The sequence below is a fragment of the Amblyomma mixtum genome, chromosome 6 (genome assembly GCF_055824585.1).
Source record: "Amblyomma mixtum isolate Tamu chromosome 6, ASM5582458v1, whole genome shotgun sequence".
Classification (NCBI taxonomy): Eukaryota; Metazoa; Arthropoda; class Arachnida; order Ixodida; family Ixodidae; genus Amblyomma; species Amblyomma mixtum.
The window spans coordinates 138078733-138103013 of NC_143017.1; the positions used below are offsets into that span (position 1 = coordinate 138078733).

General features: G+C 48.6%; 1 protein-coding gene across 2 annotated transcripts in view; it reads left to right on the top strand.

The window, feature by feature from the left end:
* Positions 1-24281, top strand: part of Sin3A (SIN3 transcription regulator family member A) — a 57373-nt gene that overhangs the window by 8822 nt on the left and 24270 nt on the right. For both annotated transcript variants that reach the window (XM_089549357.1, XM_089549358.1), the window contains exons 4-9: positions 531-685; positions 4479-4770; positions 9404-9610; positions 10292-10378; positions 10477-10617; positions 17811-17999. In XM_089549357.1, the coding sequence (XP_089405483.1) occupies positions 531-685; positions 4479-4770; positions 9404-9610; positions 10292-10378; positions 10477-10617; positions 17811-17999 (1071 nt within the window). The remainder of the gene's footprint in view (positions 1-530; positions 686-4478; positions 4771-9403; positions 9611-10291; positions 10379-10476; positions 10618-17810; positions 18000-24281) is intronic.

Genomic DNA, 24281 nt, shown 5'->3' on the forward strand with positions numbered 1-24281 from the left:
AACTGCTAAGGTGGTGATTGCACAGGTGGTAGTACTAAACAGTATTTGTATTTAATTGAAGCTTTCTCTTTCACTGTGGATTAATAGATGTGCATGTGTAAGTCTTTTATTTGGAGAAGAAATTTTGATTTGTCCTAAAGAAAAAGAAGGTTTCAGTAAGGTCAGTGCATGTGAAGTGAAGGAAGATGAAGTGGCAGCTGCCATGTTGGCAGCTGTTGATTGGTTGGCTCGTTAAGCTAGGCCTTGTGTTCCGAGTGCAAGTCAAGGCAGCTCCCACCCATGCCTTCTTCAAGTGAAACAGCCATGGCCCTGGATGGCTCTAATCAGGCAAAGGGATTTTTTATCAGTTCTAGTATATCTAGGCCACCGAGGCACATCGTTGGGCTGACATATGCTGTCGAGGTCTTTCCGTTCCCTGAAAGGGGAGGCCAGTGCATGCTGTGCTCGCTTCACATCTGTGCAATATGGAGGATGGCTGTAAGTAAGTTGGGGTTTGGTGGTTTTGCTGACTTGTCTCCAATCCTGCGCAGGCACACACCCCTCAGCTGCATGGGCAGCAGCAGTTTCAGAGGTTGAAAGTGGAGGATGCTCTGTCTTATCTCGACCAAGTCAAGTTGAGGTTTGGCAACCAGCCTCAGGTGTACAATGATTTCCTGGACATCATGAAAGAGTTCAAGTCTCAGAGGTGAGCCCAGTTCTTGCATTTCTTTGTGCCTTCACATCTTGCACATCTATGCTTGCCAGCAACAGCAAGAAAGTCTTGTGCAGATTTTTTTCCCTTTCTTTTTGCTGTTTGAGGCAATCAATCGTGGACAATTTTAAATTGAAGGTAGCATTTCGTGGTAATTTTGTGAGGTGGAGACAGTGAACAGTCTATTGCTCAACCAGCTGTGCGGAAAACCAGCTCGGCTAAGTAGCCTTGCTCAGGGAAAGCTCAAGGTAGCATATGCATAGAGTTGGTTTAGGACTAAACCTACAAATTGTTGATTTTTTTCCCCCTTGACTGGCGAGAATTGGGAGCGTGTTCTAGTGCCAGCAGCATGCAGTTTCGTGGTGCGAATCCTTTCACCCGTAACCACAGCAGGGAAGCATGGCAAATGCATTAGTTCCTAAATTATTCTGCATTAAATTAAATTAAAAGTGCATGAAAGATTTGACATTTTGAACAATTCTAGTAACTGCTGACTCCGTACTGGGCATTTTGTTCCTCTAAACTGAAAAAGCTCATTGTAAACCCCATACGCATTTAAATGGAGGACATTTTTAAATTTTTATAAAGGATGGGGAAGTTTTTCAGCAGTGTATAGTAGGATATCGTATAAACGTGTGTAAGGGCTGCACTCGTGTATGGGCCGCATCCCGTTTTCCCGAAGAAAATGTTTTAAAAAAAATAATAAATCCGTGTAAGGGCTGCACCCGAACTTTCCATGACCCAGGTAGGAATAGCCTTCTAAATGCACGCGCCGTGGCCTCCGCGATCAGCTCCGGCTGCGAGCAACAGTGCACTTGGTCGCAGAGCGGAGGCCACGCACGTGCACAGGAGCTTCGAAAAGCCGTCCATGGATGGCGCCCGAGGTCACACACATGATCATTATCATCATCAACTTTTCTCCGCCGCGATCTCCTGCCGTCCACATCAGCATCAATATCGCCAGCTCCAGCCTTTTGTTGTTTTTGTGGCGTGTTAGCGTGGTCGCCGTAGTCGTGGTGGTTGTGGCTTTCGCGTGCTCTCGCCGAGCGTTGTAGTTTTAGCACGATGGGAAAGCACCTTAATAGCTACACGGCTGGGAGTTAGCTCTCGAACATGGCAAGCGTGCGGCGGGCAGGAAACTCGACCTGGCCGAGGTGTGCGTCCGATGATGGTGCAACCAAAAGAGCAACGCAAGCTGCTAAAAGGGCGCTTTCCGAGGCAAGCTGTGCAAGTTTCCCGCACTGGAAGAAGAGCTGCTCCTCTATGTGATGGAAGTGCGGAACAACGGCTACGTGTTGACAGTGGACATGCTGTGCGGCTTCTTTTGAGATGAGCGTGCGCCAGAGCACAGCACCAGCTCAGAACCGAAATACTCCAGGAGTGATGATTGAATGTGCAGAATAAATGCCGCTCATTCCCTGATTGGTGTGTTTTTACTTGAGAAAAAATTGTTTTTTTCGCACATCGCGTGTATGGGCCGCACCCCGAAAATTGGCCCTCGGATCTGGAAATAAAGTGCGGCCCTTACACGCGTTTATACAGTATAACTTAAAAAAACAGCAGTTACTAACACTAGGCCGCGGTCCCCGGTGTCCTGTATTACTCCGCTGGCTAATCGCAACAGGTTAAACGAAGTCAGGTTTTTAATGTTTGACTATATCGAACAATCCACGTATCAAAATTCTAGAGTTCATCATTTTTTTCTTGTGTCATACTTCTTGTTTAGGTAACAAGAAACGTTTAAGCAGCGGACTACGTTTTCGTCGTGGAGGAATTATGTGCGGAGGCTGAATGTGGGTGGAACATCACTGCAGACTTAAGTTGTATCCGTGGTTCGATTTATTCTTGCTGCTTCATACTTAGCTGTGTTTATTTCATAGAAACAGTACTTCAAGCATCTCCATATGCTGAATATTCAGTTTTTCTCATGATGACATTTTTACCGATTTCTATGGTTTGCTTTTGTTATCTGGAATCCTCCATGCTTGGGCAAAACTAGCCAAGCTGTGCATTGTGCACAGGCTTTCTCTTGCTTTCCCCCTCTCATCTCTCTTTTTGTAGTAGTAGGTAGTTGCTTCTCATTGATTTTTAAAAAAGTTATTACAAGGATTAATGGTTGCACCATTACCATAGCAACAAGGTTGACTACTGTGAAAGGCCCTGAGGGTATTACTGTATTGACGCGCATAAGGGCTGCACTTCTTTTTTTCAGATTCGGGGGCCAATTTTGGGGGTGTGGCCCATATATGCGATGTGCAAAAAAAAATTTTTTAAAAACTGGAACCACACTAACCAGGAGTGAGCGGCATTTATTCTACATTAGTCACTTGCGGTGTCTCCAGACTCCGAGCTGGTGTGTGGTCTGGTACATGCTCATCCCACAAGAAGTCGCACAGCATGTCCATTGTCAATGCGTAGCTGTTGTTCCGCACTTCCATCACATAGCAGAGCATCGTTTTTTTTCCAGTTCGGGAAACTTGCACAGCTTGCCTCAGAAAGCACGCTTTTTGCAGCTTCTCTTCCTCAATGCATCCTTTTGGTTTTGCCATCACCAGACACTCTTCTCGTCCACATCGAATTTCCCTCCCGCTGCACGCTTGCTGTGTTCCGTGAGCAAACTCCCAGCTGTGTAGCTTTTAAGGTGCTTGTCCATTATGCTAAAAGTGCAACGCTCGGGGGCAGCACACAAAAGCCACAACTCTCGTGCCTTTTACAGCCACAAAAAGCTGTAGCTGGTGATACTGATGCTGATATGGATAGCGGGAGCTCGTGGCAGAGCTAAAAGCTTAGGACGATGATGGTGACCCTTAGCCTCGGGCGCCATCCATGGGCGACCCCTGGAAGCTTGTGCGCTTGCATTTCGAAGGCTGTTCTTGCATGGGTCGTGGAAAGCCTAGGTGCAGCCCTTACACGGATCTTTTTTCATTTTAGTATTTCCTTCGGGAAAACGAGGTGCGGCCCGTACACGGATGCTGCCCTTACACGTGTTTTTATGCTATTTCAGGCTGATAGCTGGAGCAAGGTCCTGCATATTTTTTTTTTTTTTTTCAATATTGATCTTGTTTACTGAAATTAGCCATGTGCATGAATTTTTGTGAGCCTTCTCACAAGGGCCTGGACAATAATAAGAGGGCAGAAATTGGGACTGTGGAAGCCCTTTATGTGACCGTAAGGCCTTTTGTATATTCCTTAGTCACTGCGGGTATTGAGGTTTCTTCTTAGCATCTATTAGTTCGAGGTTCATTGTATTAGGAGTCCCATTTGCAGCCTTTAGAGGTGACTGTGCAGATGTGAAAACTGAGATGTAGTGAAAATCTAAGTGTCCACCACTTAAGTTTCATGTGGCCTTCACTTTGTACCCTTCAAGATGGCTAAAGTAGTGCATCTGCAGATAGCATGGGCATCAGATAGACATTATATACCCGCCGCGGTGGCTCAGTGGTTGCGGCGCTCGGCTGCTGACCCGAAAGACGCGGGTTCGATCCCGGCCGCAGTGGCTGAATTTCTTGAAGGCGAAATTCTAGAGGCCCGTGTGCTGTGCGATGTCAGTGCACGTTAAAGAAGCCCAGGTGGTCGAAATTTCCGGAGCCCTTCACTACAGCATCTCTCATAGCCTCAGTCGCTTTGGGACGTTAAACCCCAATAAACCAAACCAGACATTATATGTTGACAGCATTCCAGGTTGCTAAAGCAAGCTTGGTTTCGGTAATTGAGCTTACTGGGAGCTGCAGCCTAACACAGTGGGGTACAAAACGCATGCTTGTGTGCTTGCTCTCTACCCGTGCAGCATCGACACTCCTGGTGTGATCCAGCGGGTTTCCAACCTGTTCAAGGGCCATCCCGAACTCATTGTGGGGTTCAACACCTTCCTGCCGCCGGGCTACCGGATTGAAGTGCAGGCTAATGAGCAGGTGAACGTGAGCATGCCGGGATCCCTGTCGACGACCCTGACAGCTGGGGGAGGTCCCGTGGGGCCCGCTCAGCCAGCAGCGCCACAGGGTCCCCCAGCAGCGTCACCCGCCACTCCTGGCATCACACCGCCTGTCTCGGCTGCGTCATCGCCACCAACAGGCATCAAGGTAAATAGCCTTTGGTCATTTATACATGATTGTCTGTCTTGACGGTGTAAGCGGTGTTATTGAACACAGTCATTCTCTCGGATTTTTATTGCACCTGGTGAATGAAGTCTGTTAACTTGGCAATGCAGTTGCACCTCAGTTGAATGCAGTTTGTTAACGACCAGAAAAATGCAGTAAAAAAAAATGGAGCATTATTTATTTATTTATTTTCTGGCCACACTAAAGAGGCTCGTAATGATAGTGAAAAGGACTGTGGTCACCATTTGGAAATGATTGGTGGTTAGCCTAGTTTCGGGTATTTGCGCACAAAGAACTATCTTGATGCTATCGCAGTTTACGTGTAAAATATTGTTCTGGTCTTCTCAAGCAGTTATAAGCTCCGTTTTCAGTTAAAGTAGCCTCTTTGTCATTATGATGCGGCAATCTGCTCAGTGCAGGGCAACATCAATTTATCCTCAATGTCTATTAAGGGGAGACACTGGTCTTAAAATTATTATCCTTACTTTCCAACTTAAATTAACAAAACGTGTCATGCTGATGCTGTTTTTTGTACAGTCTCAAAATACTGTTTTTCGTGGTGTCCAGTTAGTTCTTAAGGTTTTTGTTAAGGCAAAGCATTTAACAAAAACTTATTATTAATGTATTGCTAAATACTAGAAAGAATAAGGAGCATGATGTTGCTAGTGCTTTTGATTGGATCATTATTGTATTTACACAATTGTAAGTCAACCCCCTCGTATCATATGTTAGGAAAAAAAATAATAAAAGGGCGTTCCGTGGGCATTTTCCGAAAGAAAATGTATTAGTCACTGTACTACTCGTCCACACTTGCTCCATGATCCTCATCAGCGCTGCCATCCTGATTGGTGCTGCGATCCCAGAGAACATGATTCTAATGTCGTCGTCCAGTGACTCCCCCAATTCGCAATACAACCATAGCACGACGTCGTCCCGCAAAATCCCGCACTTCGCAAACTACCCCACCACGGCATCGTGTGGAACAGCTGAAAATTTTGCCTCCCTGCAGCCGCCACACTTGCCTGTATCTACGAACTTGCAGCCCGGCATGCAGTTGTTTGCTTCTTCGATGTAAAGACCGACAGTCATCTTGAATGTAGCCGTGAACGAGCACCGGACGCTTGCATGCTGGAGCACAAATTACAACTGCCGAAGCACTGCATTAAAAAACTGGCAAAACGTGGCCAACAGTCAGAGCCAAAGAGAAACTATATGTGAGCAGCGCCGGCTCTTGCACCAGCTGCTGACACTCCCTGGAAGCGCTGCTGTTACAAGTAGCTGTGCGGTGCTGCCAAGATTGGAACAGCGACCCTTCCATCAGCTATAGACACTCCCTTGAGCGCCAAGTGCGCTGTTGAAAGCAAAAAAATAAAAAACGAGTAATTTTGAATAGGCAGGCAGAATAGCTGAATGCTACATGGTAGAGCCGTAGAGCAAACAAAAAACTGCAACCATGCTGTAGTATCCCTGACGTCTCATTTGTCTTGAGTTTATTTATAGTGCCATGCTTTGGTTTCAGTTTTAAGGCCCCCCCCCCTCCCGCCCCGCCTATTTTCGGTTCCTCAAATTTAAAAAAAAAAAGGGATTGACTTACAATTGTGTAAATGCGGTATTTTGTATTTTATTGTTTATTGAATTTCAGTGGTCAGAACATGGGAACACAGTGGTAATACAAAGTGCCATTCTAGAAAATTTCAATGCAGAAATTAAGAAATCTATTTGCAGCAGTGTGTGCTCCACGTATTTGACGTCATGTTGAAAAAAAAAAAAATTGCTGCTCTATCTTTAATAGATAATAAGATGCTGTATTCACAAACTTTACTGGAGTCCGAAATTCTCATTTTGAGAAAACTAAATGTCATGTCAGGAAGTGAACAGTATTAGCACATTTGCACTCGGAAATGGCTAACGAGAGCCCCAGGCATGTAATCTGACTTATTCCCCCAGGTGGCCCTTTTTTCATGCCTGCCGCCTGTTTTTAGATGTACACATTTTTGTGCTGACTTTTTGCTTCAGCGCAGGCCCTTTTCCAAAGACTCCATTAATTTTCTTGGTTTTGGTTGAATCTTGATGAAACTGCTCTCACCTATCCAGTTTATTTAGCAGAGTCCAAATATGGAAATGGTTTTTGAGATAAGTCAATCAATTCATGGGATATTACTAAATTTTCTATTTCTTAGAGCCACAGTGGTAAAAATGGCTGCATAATTTAACCACGATGCTGCTTTTCCAATCCACGGGCGTGTCTGCTCAGAGTCCACCGTGGCGTCCTCTGAGGGTTTCGTGTATTTTAGATAGCGTCAACTGGTATTACAGTGAAATCTCGATACAACGAACTTCGCGGGGTCGCGAATAATCGTTCGTTATTTTGAAATATCGTAATAATGAAAGACTCGCAAAAAAGGTAGTAGTATTACTGGACAATGAACATACTGTACCTTCAGGAAGGGCACACGACAAGCTATGTAATTTTCAAACAGGAACGCAAACGAGAGGTTCAGCACTCGTTTATTTGAAGAAATCCGTGATTCTGGCAGGTGCGACACAGGCGCCCCAGGACGAACTCTTCAACGTCGTCAACTTTTTGGTGCACAGAATCAGGCACATCGCTACAACGTCCGATGAATGTGCGAAGTTTGCCTATGGATGCAAGAACCTCCGCACTAGACACAGGTTCGTCCGCTTGGTTTGCAGGCGGCGAGTCGGCATCGTCGTCCAGTTCATTTTCTTCGCCGCGCTCTTCATACTCGCGAATGCTGCTCACAATGTCTTCTACAGTCAGCATTTTCCGACTCGGCGTAGTCGGCAAAAGTTACAGAAGAGTCTACAGAGAGTTTCGCAGTGACTTCAGTCCGCATCTCTTTTGCGCTGTCGTCATCCGTGCTATCAGCGTCATCACAGTCTTCTGTGTGAAGCGGCGATTTCACAAGGCCAGCTTTCCTCCAGCAGTTGTTGATGGTCGAGGCCTTTACGTTCCACCACACCCCAGTTACCATTTCGGCAGCCTGGCGGACATTTATGGCTGTCGGGAGTCCGAGCCGAAGGTTTAACAGCGCTGCACTAGGCGCTTCTGAAACGATGTGTTTCCTTAAGCGTGAACTGCCGTCGCTTCATCTTGACGCTGGCGCCCGCAGAGTTCATCGTCAGCACAGTCAACACGCAGCGGCGAGAAACGACTAGGCCTCGCGTTCACGGCGGCCGCACACAAAAAAAGAAAAGCGCGGAGGTAGTCACATGCACACCGTGGGAGAAAAAATAAAACGGAGGAGGAGAGACGAGCCAAGTTCCGGTTGCGAGGCAGCTTCGGATTGGACTGGATTGTATCGGATGCCTGCCCTTGGCGATTAGCAGAGTTAGTGTGTGCCTCTCGGGGAATTGGCTCACTTCTCCGGGGTAAGTTCGTAATAATGAGGTGCATTTATAATAGGTGGGCAAATAAATTATGCTCGTTATTCTGAAATGTTCGGTATTTTGAAATTCGTAGTAGTGAAATATTTTTACATTGAAAATATAAATATTTTGGCGGGGATTTTGAAAAAGTTCGTAAATATGAAAAATTCGTTAATGTGAGGTTCGTAGTAACGAGATTATACTGTATCATTATAAACAGCAGGCACTGCTGTCAGCCAGCATCACCCAACCCGCGTCGTCGCGCATGGTCAGAAGTGTCCTTTTGCACCGCTCACTCTGGCGCATGGGCCACCGAGAAACTGGCGGCCTTCCTGTCAGCCTTTCTCTCGAATCACTCGCATAAAGCACAGCTCAAGCTGCAAGGAGCCATGGTCGAGTTGACTCTCTGTTACCGACTTTGCCTTACTGTGCATTGACGCGGCGGTTCACAGTCTGACGCCACTGTACACTATTTCCCGTTGTCATTGGCGCCGGCGAGCACAGATCATAGTTCTCCTTCACTCTGCAGCCTAACTTTTACTTATTTATCGACATTGCAGGCTCCCTCGCGTCTGCTTGTTCACGCCGATGAATTTTTCGAAATGGCGGCACCCAAACTGAAACTGAACTACTGAACTGAAACTGAACGTAACGTAACTGAAAGTGGGGAGAAATTGAAGACAGCCAATCAGAAGTGCCAATTTCGCCATGTGGCGCAAGGCAGCTAATTGAGAAGCCGCGCTTTTCTCGGCTTCGAATCAGGTTGGCGGGCGCCACATTGGTGGGAAAGATAGCCGGTGAGCTGCTTTATCAAACGAGACCAAACTGAGCGCATTATGGCAGCTGGTTTTGAATTGCACAGGTGTAAAAAACTGGAATATTTTGGTGCATCCTCGAGAATTCCTCGCCATAGCTGTGTGTTTATCGCACAGGGTCCCAAACTTCATTTGAAGGTGGAAACGAACCCTGCGAATCTGAGTATGACCTGTATTGTTGTGAATTTTTGGCCCATGAGACCTGTGTCCCCCCTTGATTTTGTATAGAGGCAGTCACTTGTAGAAGCTACCGATGCGAGTAGGGCGCTGCGTACAGTAAGTTGCAGCTGCAAGCATGGCATTTGCGGTTGTGGAGATAGACTAGAACTGGTGTTCGCTCTTTATTTTTTTTTGTTCCTTTCCAAGTGCATGTAGTACATTGGGAGTTTTTGCATGCCCGGTGGTTTCAGGGTGGCCATCTGCCGCTGAGTGGCCCACCTCCCAGTGGTGGCCTGGGTGGGGGGCCACCGCAGCATGGTAGCCCCCCTTCGCATGCCCCGGTGGCTTCCCAGCCGGCCGTGGGCAGTGGTGGCGGCCAGGGTGGTGCAGCTCCGACCTCTCAGGCCAGCCAGCCGGTCGAGTTCAACCATGCCATCAACTATGTGAACAAGATCAAGGTGAGGCTCCCTGCTCTGGCATCCGGGTAGTTTGTGTAATTACCTGCTACGGTGGCTCAGGGGCTGTAGCATGTGGCTGCCAGGCACAAAAGTAGCGGGTTCGATCCCAGCCTCATTGGCCACATTTAGATAGAAGCAGCAACGCTTGTGTGCTGAAATTTGAGTGCTCATAAAGAAATCCTGGCTGGTTGGATTTAGCCCAATGCTTTCAGCATTGCTTTGCGACATAATTCATTGTTCAATTAGTCAGTGTACAGTCATGAAATTTATGAGCGTGAACACGAGAGCGCGTGGCAGATAGCCTCAAGCCCTACTTGTGGCGATACACGGCGGCTGCTTTTAGCAACGTGGGGGAAAGGGTAATGCCGCTTTGCCAGCTTCCAGGAAGCTGAAGGACACACTTCCCTTTCCACTTTGTTTATGAAGGTGGCCGCCACGTATCGCCACGAGTAGGTTCGAGACTATCAGGCACGCGCTGCCGTGTTCACGCTCATAAATTTCATGACTGTACTTGTGGGCTGACTGTACTGTTATGTGAGCTGACGTTCTACCATGGAGTTTACAAGTTGAGGCACCTTGTGGGGCTAGTGTTTTGTTCTTTGCCAATAGTGTGGGGCAAGTAACCGTAGTCTTTGACTTTTGTAACCTCTCTTTTATCTGTTTGCTTCTGGCTGTCAACAGAATCGTTTTCAAGGCCAGCCAGACATATACAAGCAGTTCCTGGAGATACTGCACACGTACCAGAAAGAGCAGCGAAACCTCAAAGAGGTTGGTTTTATCTCCTGTGGCTTATTAGCTGAGAAAATAGATGGAGTTACTTGTGCATGTCTAAAGCATTTGATTTTTTTTTTTTTTTTTTGTAATAGGGCGTCCAGACAGGGGCAAAGCCGCTGACTGAATCTGAAGTGTATGCTCAGGTGGCCAAGCTCTTTCAAAACCAGGAGGACTTGCTGCAGGAGTTTGGCCAATTCCTGCCAGATGCCAATGGAGCCTCCACGCACTCCCTGGTATGTGAAAGTTCAGTTCAGTTCAGTTTAGTCTGTTGGGTGTGCTTTTAGGCGGTGTATTAAATACTGCACGTTGTATGTCAGTACCTAGTCGCTCTTTCCGTGAAGTCTTTGAACACTTGGAGTTATTTTACTTGAGTTGACATAATTTAAGTGTCCAGCAGAACATTGTTGATATGCTTTCAATTCATGCACTCACAATTCTAAACAATAAAATATCGCACTGTTTTTCTTCTGGTTTCTGGATAACGTAATTACCAATTTAGTAGTATAGTCGTACCTTGTTAAACACGCAAAAGAATCATAAAATAGTTCGATTTAGCCGAAATTGGAAATATAAAATGTCCAAAATGAGCACAAGAGAATCGCAGTTCCGTTGATGACAGGACGTCAACTTAGGTGATGCTTACTGAAGAAACGGGGGAGCCCTTTTCTGAAGTTATAGCTGTGTTTAAAGGTGCTCAGGGCAATTACGGAGGCTGCAAAAAAAAATAGCGGAAATGAACGCTGGGGTGAAACCAAGCAATAGCTTGTTGCATTTGAAAGAAGGGTGAAACGGAAATTGCACGGGCCTGCCTACTGGCTCGAGCTAAGCCAGAGCCGCTGCCACGTGCAGATAGAGGAGAGTCGAGACGCCGAAGAATGAGACGTGGTGAACCATGAGCAAGAGATGATTTAATGGCCGCTGGCCTAGCGCGAGCACTCCGTCCCGCGCCACTGCCAGCTTCGTCTTCGTCACACTACCCGGGGCCTCCGAGCGATCGTCCCGATCGGTGACGAACAGACGGCGGAATGGCGATGGTCTTGAGTGGGGGGTTGAACAGTATGTAGAAGATGGTGCAGTGCTGGCCGCCACGATGAGAAAGATGAGAGAATGAGTCCCGGTCCACGAAGCATCCGGGCCGTAGGGTGCCAGGGGGACGGTGTCTTCAAGTTTGGGTCTTGGGTCGGTGGGGTGTTGGGTCCGTCGGGTCTTGGGTCCGTCGGGTCTTGGGTCGTCGTGTAGTGTGGTCCGGGCGGGGGACGGGGCTGGGGTGAGCGTCGAGGTCGGTTCAGGTCGGGCGGGCTGGGGCACGACGTGCGGCGCTGACCAGGTACTCACGGCCGACGTCCACGGCAGGCCCAGGACGCCGAAGCTCCGTGACCAGGATGGCGATGAAGGGACCACAGCACCTCACACCAAATGTTACGTGGCAGCCAGCCGAAGAATGAGACGTGGTGAAGCATGACCAAGAGATGATTTAATGGCCGCTGGCCTAGCACGAGCGCTCCGTCCCGCGCCACTGCCAGCTTCGTCTTCGTCACAATATGAGAGGAATGAGTGAAAGAACAGGCGCGCGTCGCAGCAACTACGTGCGCCGAAGCAGAGACGCTGGCTGCGACAGATACCCCCACCTTATCTGCCAGGTAGGTTGGCTTCCTCTTAGAGCACTACCAGTGCACAATGGCAGCAGGCCAAGTGCCAGCTAGTATAGCTTCCTTGCATTAACTGTCGCTGCATGGCTACACCTGTGGAAGCCACTGCTTTCAGGATGCTCTCGACGAGCGTGAGGCGTAATGCTTGCTGGCCGTCTTGCCTCCAACCCTCCTCGCCGGTGTATCATACGTGGCATTGTTGGCGAGTGCGAGATACAAGCACGAACCCTGGTGCGAACACTTGCCGCACCGCCTCCAGTCGCTTGTGTAGTGCAGCGGAGCCTGCCATCTGAGCACGCGCTGCTTGGCACTAGGGAATTACCGTAAAAACCCGCGTATAATACGAACCCGAATATAATACGAGGTGAAGTTTTAGAGACGCGAAATGGGAAAAAAAAGTTTTACCCGCATATAATACTGTTACGAGGTGGCAAGCCTAGAAAAAGGACATGATGACAGATGATATGATTTAATGGCTGTGGGCCTAGCGCGAGAGCTCCGTCCCGCGCCACTGCCCTCTTCTTCTTCGTAACATGACCCGGGTCCTCCGAGCGATCGTCCCGATCGATTGCTTAAATTTTCAATGGTGAGGTGGCGATGACCATGATCACAAAGGATAGAAGAAGATGAAAGGCTTGCCACCAAGATGAACGAGATGACCTGATGAACGGTTGTCCCTGGAGCTTCAGGTCCAGCGGTCGGTCGCCACAGCCGAAGGTTAGGGATTAAGGACTCGCCGGACAGCTTGGGCGGGGGTGCCGTCTTGATTCGGGTTGTCGTCGGGTCATGCTGCGTCTGGTCCTGGTCGTCGTGTCTTGTGGTCGGGGCTGGGGACGGGGCGGGGGAAAGCGGCTGGTCGGTTCTGGTCTGGTCGGGCTCGGGTTGAGCCGGCGGCGGAGTCCAGGTCCCCTCGGCCAACGACGAAGGCGAGCAGAAGGTGGTGATGCTCCAGGGACCAGGATGACGATGAGGAACCCGCACCTCACACCAAATGTTACGAGGTGGCAAGCCTAGAAAAAGGACATGATGACAGATGATAATATGATTTAATGGCTGTGGGCCTAGCGCGAGAGCTCCGTCCTGCGCCACTGCCCTCTTCTTCTTCGTAACAATATGAATGGCACAAGCTCACAGAAGACATTTATTCAAATCGCACTTCACTTCAATCACTTTCTTCCGCTGCGCTTTCTTCGGACATTTCTTTGTCCGACAAATCGTCCCAGATATACTCATCTTCCGTGCCATCGAGGGCGTTCAATATGCCGCACTTCTTAAAAGACCGGCGCACAAGGTCTTCTGGGATGGCCGCCCACGCGTCCACGATCCATTTACACAGCGTGGCTGGCGAAGCCTGCTTCAGCCGCCCGGTTGGCGTCACTGCAGGCTCACCTGAGCGCATCCAATCTGCGTAGCACCGCTTGACTGCGTCCTTGAATGATTTATTTATGCAAACATCAAGGGGCTGTAGCTGTGACATCATCCCGCCAGGAATCGCAACGAGTTCAGTGTTGCAGTCGCGTAGCAGTCTCTTCACAGAGTCGACCAGATGGCAATGAAACGTGTCCAGCACAAGGATGGACGGCAGAGACAACAGTGCACCAGGTCGCCTGCACCACACGGACTTTGCCCAGTCCAAGACTAGATCTTCATTCATCCACCCTTTCTCGTGACATCTCACGATTACATTTTTCGGCAGCTCCTCACCTTTTGGCATTGTTTTCCTCTTGAAAATAACGTAAGGGGGAAGCTTACGGCCATCTGCAGTGCACGATAACATCACTAACTCGCGTCTTCTCGTTGCAAGTTGACCGGACGCTAACTTGTTTAGACCCCTGCTCGTGCACGGTGAGGGGCGATGGCATGTCCAGGTAAACCGGCGTTTGATCGGCATTTCCTGGTGCACTGTTGTCTCTGCCGTCCATCCTTGTGCTGGACGCGTTTTGTTGCCATTTCCTATTAGGCCCAACAGAAAGTTCTTCGACTTGCGCAAAGAAATAACGTGGCGCTGAAAACTCACAAGCAGCTCTTCGAACGCTTCAGGCAGCTTCTGCGAAATCGAGGTCCGCCGGCGTAGAGAAAAGCCAGCGCAGCATATGTACCGATGGATCCAGTGCTTGCTCGCCTTGAAGACAGAGTGCGGTATCCCTTTTTCTTTTGCAAGCTCTCTATCTTTTGCCTGCATAAGCTCGACGCTCACAGCTAGATGAGTGGCTTGCTGTTGCCGTGCGAACTCTGTCAGGTCAAGTTCAATTTCTGGGAATGTGCCATTCTTCGGGCCGCGAAAGCTTCGTCGCGTTCCGCTGCACGCGAAAAGGGCTTCTTTCTGTCGTCGCCATCCACGAATGCTACTTCGACGACACCGAACTGCCTCCCGGCCGCACTGTTGCCGATGTTCTCCGCAGCTAAAATGACTTTTCGCTTGAAAGCAGCCGAGTACTGTTTTCGAGACCCTGACATCGGGCTCCCCAAGAAAAAATATCCACTCCACGAAGCGTAGCTTACATGCGAGCAGGTGCGTTGTCAACAGGCACACGGCACTCCACGACCCCCGGCGCACCCAACGGATCAACAAAGATACGACGCCGTCGTGACGTCGTGTGCCGAGAGTAACGAAGCCAAGCCGTAGCCACGCGCCAATAGCAAAGCCAAGCCGTAGCCACGCCGCAATAACAAAACCAAAACTTCGAGCAACTTGGAAAATTTTTGTTCGTTTCCGCAAATAGTACGAGGCGGAAATTTAGGATGCTAATTGTGGGAAAAAAAACCTCGTATTATACGCGGGTTTTTACGGTATATATCCATTTTAAAGGCCAACCGTATTCAGTATACAGACTCCAACCGATTTTTCGGACTCTCTAGGGGCTGGGAAAATGTCCAAAAAAATGCCTAAAAAAAATCGCGCTTCACCATAAAAATTGCTTCATGTTGACTTTAATTGCCAGTATGCCAGCAGGATGTCAGCAGTTTTGTGCAGATTGTGATACTTCACAAGTCTAAATCTCACCGTGCTTTGTGTACAGAGTGCAGGGACGACTGGTAGCGACCACATTCATAAGTTCTGCATTTGATTGATTAGTGTACTGCCTGCTGTCAGCACAAAGCGGACAAGCACGTGGCCTGGGGTGCAGTTCTGACTGGAAAGCAAACTTTCTACTGTGGGAACTTTGCTGTGCCTATTGTACGGAGGGTGCGAAACATAGAGGCGGAAGATGGCGATAGAGATAAGAAGCAACTAACGGCTGAAGCCGGCGCTTCATCAGAATTGGCGTTCGTAATTGCGCCTAGTTAAAAACCAATTGCGAAACTGGCGGCGTGTTAATATATGCATGCCCTATGCGGTGATTTGCATAGAATGAGAGGCGTTTTTCCTATTTTGACTGTGCTCCAATAGAACACATGAGGCTGCAATGCATTTTCTTGTGGGTACAAGCTTCTTGCTTTGAAAAGCAATGCAGTTTTCTTCCACTCGCCTTTTTCTGTGCGGCCTCTCATGGGCTTCGCTGCTGCATCTTCGCGTATTCGGGATGAAAGGGCTCAATATGTAGATGCCTTCCACACACTTTGACTACAATTCAAATTTTAGCAGGCACACCATCCGAGAGCATAAGCTTGCTACCATACACATGTGCAATGTGCAAACCCGCGGAGAATATCAGCTGTGCCGCTGAAGAGGCTCCCTTTTATCTTGAACTCCTCTTTTCGATCAAGGGTTCTGATCTCCTTTCTAGTCTTAATTAACGAGGTTCCACTGTACACATTATATGGCAGCTTGGTTGCTGGCGGTGGTGCTGTGATGACTGTGAATGAGACCCGAAAAATTGAGCAATCAGTTGCAATTGACCCGAAATTTTGGGTGCTCTACCTGTTATACATTCGCTCTATGGGGCATGTCGTGGTCCCATGAAAAAGTCCGAACATTCAAGAATGTCCCAAGAAATGGTCTTCTGAATTTTTGGTGAGCGAATCTAAAAGTAAAAAGTACATGTTTATAAAAAATTTTTAGGAAGCATTCGATATAGCCAGTAATTCAAATGACTGTGTTTGTTATATTGAGGTTTGTACGTTCATGAATTAGGTGAATTCCGATCATGTGATAGGTTTAGCGAACAACAGATGTGCTGACATATGAGGGCAAGATGGCAATAGGGAGTGGGCAGCTTGACTAAACTAGATGCATTGTGGAACTGCTTCCCTGCTGAAGATAGGACAAGTACAGTTCGCAAGCACTAGAAAGGCAGGTTTGCTATTGAAAAGTTGGACAGTGCACCAAAAATGGTGACCAACATTTTCAGGAAGTGTATGAAAATGCTTTCGCTTTCTTATAATAAAAGAATGCCTTTTGCCTTTGTTCATCATTCATGCGTGAAACTTTTTAAAATCTATATGGTGTTGGATGATAGTTTTTTATATTGTCTTATTTCCACTTTCTTTTATGTATAATTGAGGTTCTGTTGCATTTGAATTTACCAAATTCTCCATAATTCAAGACTTTCAAAGCTTGACATGGTTAAGGGAGGATGTGACATGCCTAATTCATAGTGAAATTCGGATTCCTGTGTTTTCTTTTTTATACCTTGCGTGTAAACTCGACTGAGGTGTCACAGGAACACACTCTATACTCCATCTCAGTAGTTCCTTGTAGCGCTTCCGAAACAATGAATTGTGCAGAAGCGATGTTTGTGCGCTGCAGAATGTCATGCTAAAATAAGCCTCCTCCATGATTGCAGAATTGTAATATGTACAAATGGCATACATAGGGGTGTTGCTGGCTTTTATGTTTGCGGAAGAAGGCATTTTATACAGTGTGACAAATTTTCGTAGTTTTAGTTCAAGAGCAATAACAACAAAAAAGAGTTGTGTTTTCTGTCATAAATCCGGGTAACCATGGTAAAAACCACGTCGTTTAATACTACTCAGTTTGATGTACAGGCATCTAGGGGGCAAAACTTTGCACTCTTATTTAACATGATCAGTAAATACCTGGAGCACTGCAGAGGACTGCAACAGGGTAGTGCTTGGACTTCTTCAAAAATGCCATCCGCTGACGCACGTTGTGCAGAGCGCACAATCAGCAATGGCTTTAGTGGTGTGTGTACCTTGCAGTTTAAAACCTAAATGGCACTACACTCCCATGCATACTAAGTTCGCAGGAACACGTTTAAGATCTGTGCACTCTCCTGATCTATTGAGGAAGCTTGTAGCTTCCATAGTGCTTGCTGCAAGGAAGTGTTGAGACGGAGTATAGTAAGCACAAAGTGCAAGATTTTCCAGCCTTGCATTACTTTTTCAAGCCTGCACATTCTGAACAGTTGAAGCCAATCGATTGTGCTGTGAAGAAAATAAAAGGCTCGTATCTTTATAAATGGGTATTTACACTTTTGTGAGAGCAAATCCAATAAAGTCATCCAATCTTGTTTGTACTTCACTTTCTTGTAGAAATATGCTGCCAGTATGGAAATAGTGTTTTCTATCGTGTTATGAGTACAATGTTTTATTTCATTTTTTTGCCATAGTTTATGTCAAAATTCGTGGTTCACCAATAAAATTGCATGTTACAGCCTAATATGTTTCTATTTTTCGTGCATACATTCATTTAGCTTCATTTTGATGCGACCAACCACATCCTTTGGGTGAACATATCTAGCATTTGAAGAAGTGAATGCTAGAAATTTGATTTGAGCTAACTCTTCTAGAGAATTACTTCAATTCACAAGCACCTGCTGAATTGTCATGTTTAGTTGTGGAATGTGCAACTCTCTTCATTCCTTGTGTTTAAGGTGTCACACGGCCTGGACTTTGGCTTCCAGCCAGTGAAGGCTGTCAACAATGACCACACTGCTGCTGCAAAGAAACCAAGCACAGGCCTCACCAAGCCAAGCCTAGTGTCTGGCCTGAGCAGTTCTCTCAAGCAGGCAGGCCCACCACTCAAAAGGCCACTGTCTCATTTGTCTGGGTCTGTGGCCAAGGTACGCATAACAGGGTTCACTTATGTCTCTAGCGGGCACTGCACTCTTGTTTCCTTCTAGAAGAGTTATGGAGAGAATCCAGTTACTCTGTCCTAGTGGTTTGAGCATCCGGCTCTTATGCGCTAGATGTGGGGTGCAATCCCCAGTGCTGCTGGGTACCCACCGGCGAGTTTAGGTGCAAGCTTTTCCCTGGCCTGGTGCTCGGCTTATCTGGAGTGAAATGCTTAAAAAAAATGGGTCTATCCCCATCTTGAGTGAATAATAAACATCTTGTACAATGGCGGTCATAGGCCAAAGCTTCCCTTGCACCATAAAAGTTCATCATAATCGGTTACTCTTTCAGCAGATAGTCATTCGAGTGACATAGCATGCATTTTATTCGGCATACATTTTTTGGGCAGGGGATGCCTGTGGGTAAATGACTCCGAAGGCAAGTAATACCCCTGTCACACGGCCAGTTTCAATGGCCATAGAGCCGAGGGCCTGCGAGATTTTCGATCGCCATTGAACTCGAGGGAGTTGTGGTGCTGCTACTCGGCAAATCTCAATGGCCATTGAAATGGTTCTCGCGTCTTATGCCAAGCTCGTGTGGCGCCACAATTTCTACGTTCGGTTTCGCGCAAATAACAAAAATATTTTTATGAAACCTAACTAAATGTTGAAATACACTTCTTTTGCAGTCATAAGGCGCGTTCATACTACCGCCACGCCGCTGCCGTTTCTCGCTTTTGCACACCACGTCGCCGCTCGCGGCGTACACAGATGCAGTGAAAAAAGAGCATAAATTTACACTGTCTATGTACCACAAGCATATGCATGCTTAAGTACGCTAAACACAAGCGCATTGTCACTTTTAGTTCAGGGCATGCTAGTACAGACACAAAAATAAACTCAGCCTATACACCTTTCCAATCTGGGCGCTGCCATATTGTTCCGTGGACTGCAGTGGGCACCTTGCGCTAGCACGGTGGAAGCGGCGGCGGAACCGGTTTCCAGCCGTCCAGAGAGGAGGCGTTTCGCCGCTTCCACCGTCCTAGTGCGAGGTGCCCACTGCAGTCCAGGGAACAATATGGCAGTGCCCAGGGAGCCCTTTTTGGAAAGGTCTATAGTGGCGCCATCTGGTTGTTAGGACGGGAACTATTGCTGTCAACAAACCGACTGTCCTCTTAAGCTTAGCAGTGGCAGAATTGTCACTCTGAATAAAAATAAAGCAAATTTATCACTTATACGTTTTCTTATAGGCAAGGTGAGATGAAGCGAAAGACTGGTGCTGCATTTATGACGAGTGAACTGACTGAAAAAGGCAGCAACGACGAGAATTCAGTCCGAAGTGAGAGGTCCGGCTTTGAAGGGCGCTGCCATGTTTGTTTGTTGCCGCGCGGCGGAAATCGGTCTGAACCGATCGGCTTTTTTATGGAGAGCATAAAAATAATGCGCTTTAATTCAGACCGATACCTTTTTTAAATTATTTTGCACACTAATAGTTTACCGCTTGTATTATAGTTTGAGATAATAATGCTTGTTCATGCTTATCTATAGTGCACAAAAGTGCGCGTTGGTGCTATTCGAAGTAGTGCTAGCAACATTGGGCAATGCTCGAAGGCCCTTGAAATCTCGACAGGGTTCTGGGATACTCCGTTGACTCGATAGACCAGGGGTTCTCAAACTTTTTTGCTTGGAGGAACCCCAAAAGCCTTCAATAAGTTCCAGGGACCCCCCCCCCCCCCCCCCCGCTTTCACTTACCAGCAATGTTGTCGAGTGCATTTTTGCAAAGAGAGAGTTGCAAAAGTTAAATGTTTATTGCACAGATTAATACAAATACTAATGTGATGGGTGGTACTGCTTCCCTTTTAAGAGCAAGCCAAAGCGTGGCTCAGTAGCACTCGGAGCCAGTCTCATATCAGCTGCCGGGTCAGGGCCGGAAAGGGTTCTCGCGGAACACAAGAAGACAGCCCGCGGAACCCCTGTGTTCCGCGGAACCCAGTTTGAGAACCCCTGCGATAGACTACTGAGTCGATGGCCATTCAAACTGGCCGTGTAGCAGCGCTCGATCGCCTTTGAGTCGATAGACTATCGGTTCGAGGGCCTTCGAAATGCCCGTGTGACAGGGGTATAAGATGCATTGGGGTGTGTTGGGTCTTGTGGTCTTGGAAAGCATTCGGGCCTGTTTTAGCACTGGGGCTGCAAGATGGAACAATTAAGGTGCTTTGTTCCCAAATTTCCCATTAAAAATATTGCTGCTTGCATGAGAGCCATATCATCATTTGTAAGAGTACAGTCATACCCGCTTATAAACTTGACTAGCATGCCTTTCTTTCATTATATCTGGTTGTTCATAGTAAGTGGACTGATCAAAATATAGATAACTGCTAGGCAGGCTGTAGTGGTGCACTGTCTACGAGATATCCGAGTGTCTCCTGGCAAAAATATGTCGCTGCGATGGCAAGTTTTCATTTAGGCCTAGTATGTCACGCAGTCACAGACCGCTTTCAGTTATGGCACATATATCAGCCAGGCGCGAAATCTACATCCGTAAATATTGCGACCTTTGCGTCAACGGTGCCTTGGGTTCTGTAAGGATGGAGTCTTTTTTTCTTAGTGCTAATCTACGAAACCCCTTTGCATAAGATCGTGCTGGTGCTGCGTGCGGTTGTAACGGCGGCGGAGGCTGGCTTCCGTGCGCAGAAAACATTTCACGCCGTCCATGCTTTAAGGCTGCACTCCATATTGCTCAATGTGAAACACACACAGCGTTAACTCGGAGCTCTGCCCGCTGTCGGAATCGAGCAGACGCAGAGAGCGCGAGAGGCGGGTCCATGAGTGTGTCGTCTGCAACCGAACGGAGCCTTGCCGTGACGTGGGAAGCCACTGTCTGCTTCAGACAGATCGGATAAGCTTGCGTATTGTTCGGAGGATTTTCTGGAACTGTAGATCATATTATGCATACTAGCGAAGACTTATACCGGTTTACGGGACCCCTCCAGCGCATGCGCTGTGTCATTGTTGGGGTCTGGGAGTTGCTGCGCATGCACAGGAAGGGTCCCGTAAACAGGTGTACGTCTCTGCTAGTAGTCAAGGGTTCCACAGAATCCTGTCTGGCGAGGGGGAAGCTTAGTGGTAAAATAAAACATACACTCGCCCCCTCGCGAGCCGACTAAAAAAATGTCAAGCTGTGAACAAAAGATTGTTGGGAAGCTGCTAGGCTTCCAAGAAAATTCTGGAGAACCTGGAAGAGCCATCAGCCATGAAGAAAAAGTCCCAGAGAAGTGCATGGTCCTCCAATTGTTGTAAACCGAACCCGGCTTCCAACACGCTCGCTAGCGCCCGTGCGTAGGCGCCGATATCTGTGCCCCGCTCGCGTCTGCTCGCGCGTCGCGCATGCGCAGACAGGCTGCAGCATACGCCCGTGTGCGTAGGCACTCCGCCCGCACGCCTAGGATGTGTCCATCGTGTTGGCCCTTAATAAAGGCCGTTAGCATACCGGTTTACCGGACGCCGTCTGCGCTAACACGTCTCTGAAACTCTGCTACCGCGTACCGAACAGTTGCAGAGCTGCGACTGCATGCCGTAGAAATTCGAATTGACTCTCGAATTCCTGTCTCGACATAATGCAGCGCTCTTGTTATCGCATCCTTATAGGAGGTATTCACATGACGTCATCCGCAAGGGGCGCTAGCGGCCGGCGCGGCATTCGCCATGTTGGTGGTCGCGCGCGCGTCTGCTGCAGCCAGCCACAGCGTTTAAATAGCTGGTGATGGGCGAAATGTGAGTGTATTTCGCGCCTCGCTGCAGATAATTTCTGTCCGACCCGTACCACCGCGTGACTGAGTGAATATTCCGTGAACTGTGCGAAGCAGAAAAGAGCGGGCTCGCTCAGAAGGTTCTACTTTGTGAAAAGTTCGACCCCCCCCCCATAGGAATGCGGAGGTGCCGGCATGGTGTGCGACGTACAGGACTGCTGCCGCGCGCGTTGAATTCACCGGTATCGAGGCCCACCTTGTGTACGGCTTAAGTTTGATGACAGGCCAAGGAAATAAAGCATACAAACCTATAAGAGGGTGCAATTACTTGACAAGCGGGTGAGTCCAAGAGTCGTGCTTAGGGTGCCAAAGGCCGAGGTGCCGTTTTTGGAGAGGTGAGTAATTCGAACGGTCTTTTCGCTTAGCTGCAGCTTAATTTGTCACCTCTATCTGCTGAAAGTGACGTGTTGCTGCGGGTAGACGTCTTGTGCATTCGAAGCAGCGCTACGTAGCTACAATAAAAACTGCAGAATATTCTCGCTGGGTCTGACGTTCGTGCTGCAAGCGTTTGTTTGACCGTTCTGCCGCTGGAATTATCGTGCTGTTTATCCACGATGTGCCCTGCATGACTAGCTGACAGTTATAAACTGATATTAAAAGCTGCAAGTCGTGTACATTCCTGTGTGCAGTGCAACCAGCCAGTTTTGCTGCCGAGTTGAGGCAGCTCTGTTTTATCGCGGCACAGAGGAATTCTGCTGCAAACTTCATGCACAATAAGCGTACGCTGTCGCTGATGCATTTAACAACGCGCAAATATGTTCCGGATCACTAACAGTTCAAGCCGGGTACCTCACGGCGTACCGTGATCACTGCGCGTGCCGGCGTGAAACGACCGCAAACATGGCGCGTTTGCCGCGGCGACGCTCGCGCCGTCTGGTAGCGCGGCCTCAGTGAATACCTCCTATATTCGTGCGAAGTCAAAACGCAGCTCGTCCAAAAGCTAATCGAGGGGATACGTCTGAGCGAGAGTGCTGCAGGGTAGTCGCTCTGGTAGAAATGATTGCGCCGATCTGCAAATCACTGCGCTGACTCGCCGAAATAGCCGCCGGCCGGGCGTGCGCGTGACGACACACTAAATCCACGACGATAATGGCGCTGAAACGACGTTGATAATTGAGCTGCATTTCTGAAGCAGCATGAGAGCGCGTTACAAGCTTAGTCGATCGCCATGGGGCAGAGGTCAGTTTTTCGGGACATGCCTAAGGTAAGTGCTTTTCACGGCAAGGCATCGTGCCGTGGCGAACGCCATCACTCGCGGGCTCCTCGCGCCTGCAGCGGTAGAGTGCGGTGTAGCGGCGGGAGCTACGGGGAACCGTGTTCGTGCTAAGTGCGATCCACCCGTACGCGAAATATTGCTCGTCGCCTGGGAAGTGCCTCGGAGGATTAGCCAATCAGACCCCTCTCTTGCCGCGCTCGCTTCCCGTTCGTCATTTTGCACGCCCCCCTCCACCGGAGTTCTGTGGTCGCGTCGGCTGGCGTACTGGCTTCAGCAGGCGCGGGCTGGGTCAGCTCCGTGAGGAAAAAAATTACTTTTGCCGTGGCCGTGAGGCAGTTGCACAATTGAAAAAGAACATTCAGCTTGTCGGTAACGGAGGGATAACAAGCGTTTCGAACGGCCTGCGGTCGGTACAGGATCATTCGGGGCCCAAATGCTCACCCGCATAGTTTGCTCACTTGCAAGTGGGTCGAGGTGACATTAGGGGAGGGTTTACTGTGCCGAAGTGCGCAAGCACCGAGCGAAAGTGCATCTCCGCTGGTGCACGTCGCATACGTCGTCGCCTGCGTGAGTTTACTGAGCGGCGACGGTCCTCGCCTTTAGTCTTTAGAGCTAGTCATTTTTTTTTTTTTGGCCAAATACAGCTTGGTTCCGACAGGCTGCAACACCGAGGGACATTTTTGAAGCGAAAATCTTCCACGAGGCTAGTCAACACCGGGTCTGGCGTGCGCCGTGATCAATTTTAGCCACAGCTGCGCATGCGCGAGTTCGCCACGTGACGTCACTGGAACTCCGCCGGTCGACCTTCGCTGTCGTTCGCGCGCGTTTACCGAGTGTGCATCGGCGCGCGCTCGGCTTCCTCGTATGACGCTACTTTCAGCCGCGTGTTTACCACAGTTTCTACGCATGCGGAAGGAGGGCTATATAACGCGCTTGCCTACACCGTTATCGTGGTGGTGCTCCCAGTGCATTGTGCGCGAACTGCGACAGCCATGACGTCAAACAAAGCATAACTGCAGCTTTTCGCTTGTATATGCAGGGTTAACCACAGCTAAGCCACTGCCAATTTTTTTGGTAGGCTCGTATGCAGCGCTAATGCCCGCGAAGCGTAACCGTTCGTCAGCTCGGGCCGGCAACCATTCAGGCGCGCAGATTTGATCGGTAATCGGTGCATGGGGCACAGGCGATAACTGCAGCGATTGACGAACGCGCTCCAGCGCAGGTTGGGTTCGCGTTCCTTCCGGCAGTTCGTGCGCGATAAGATC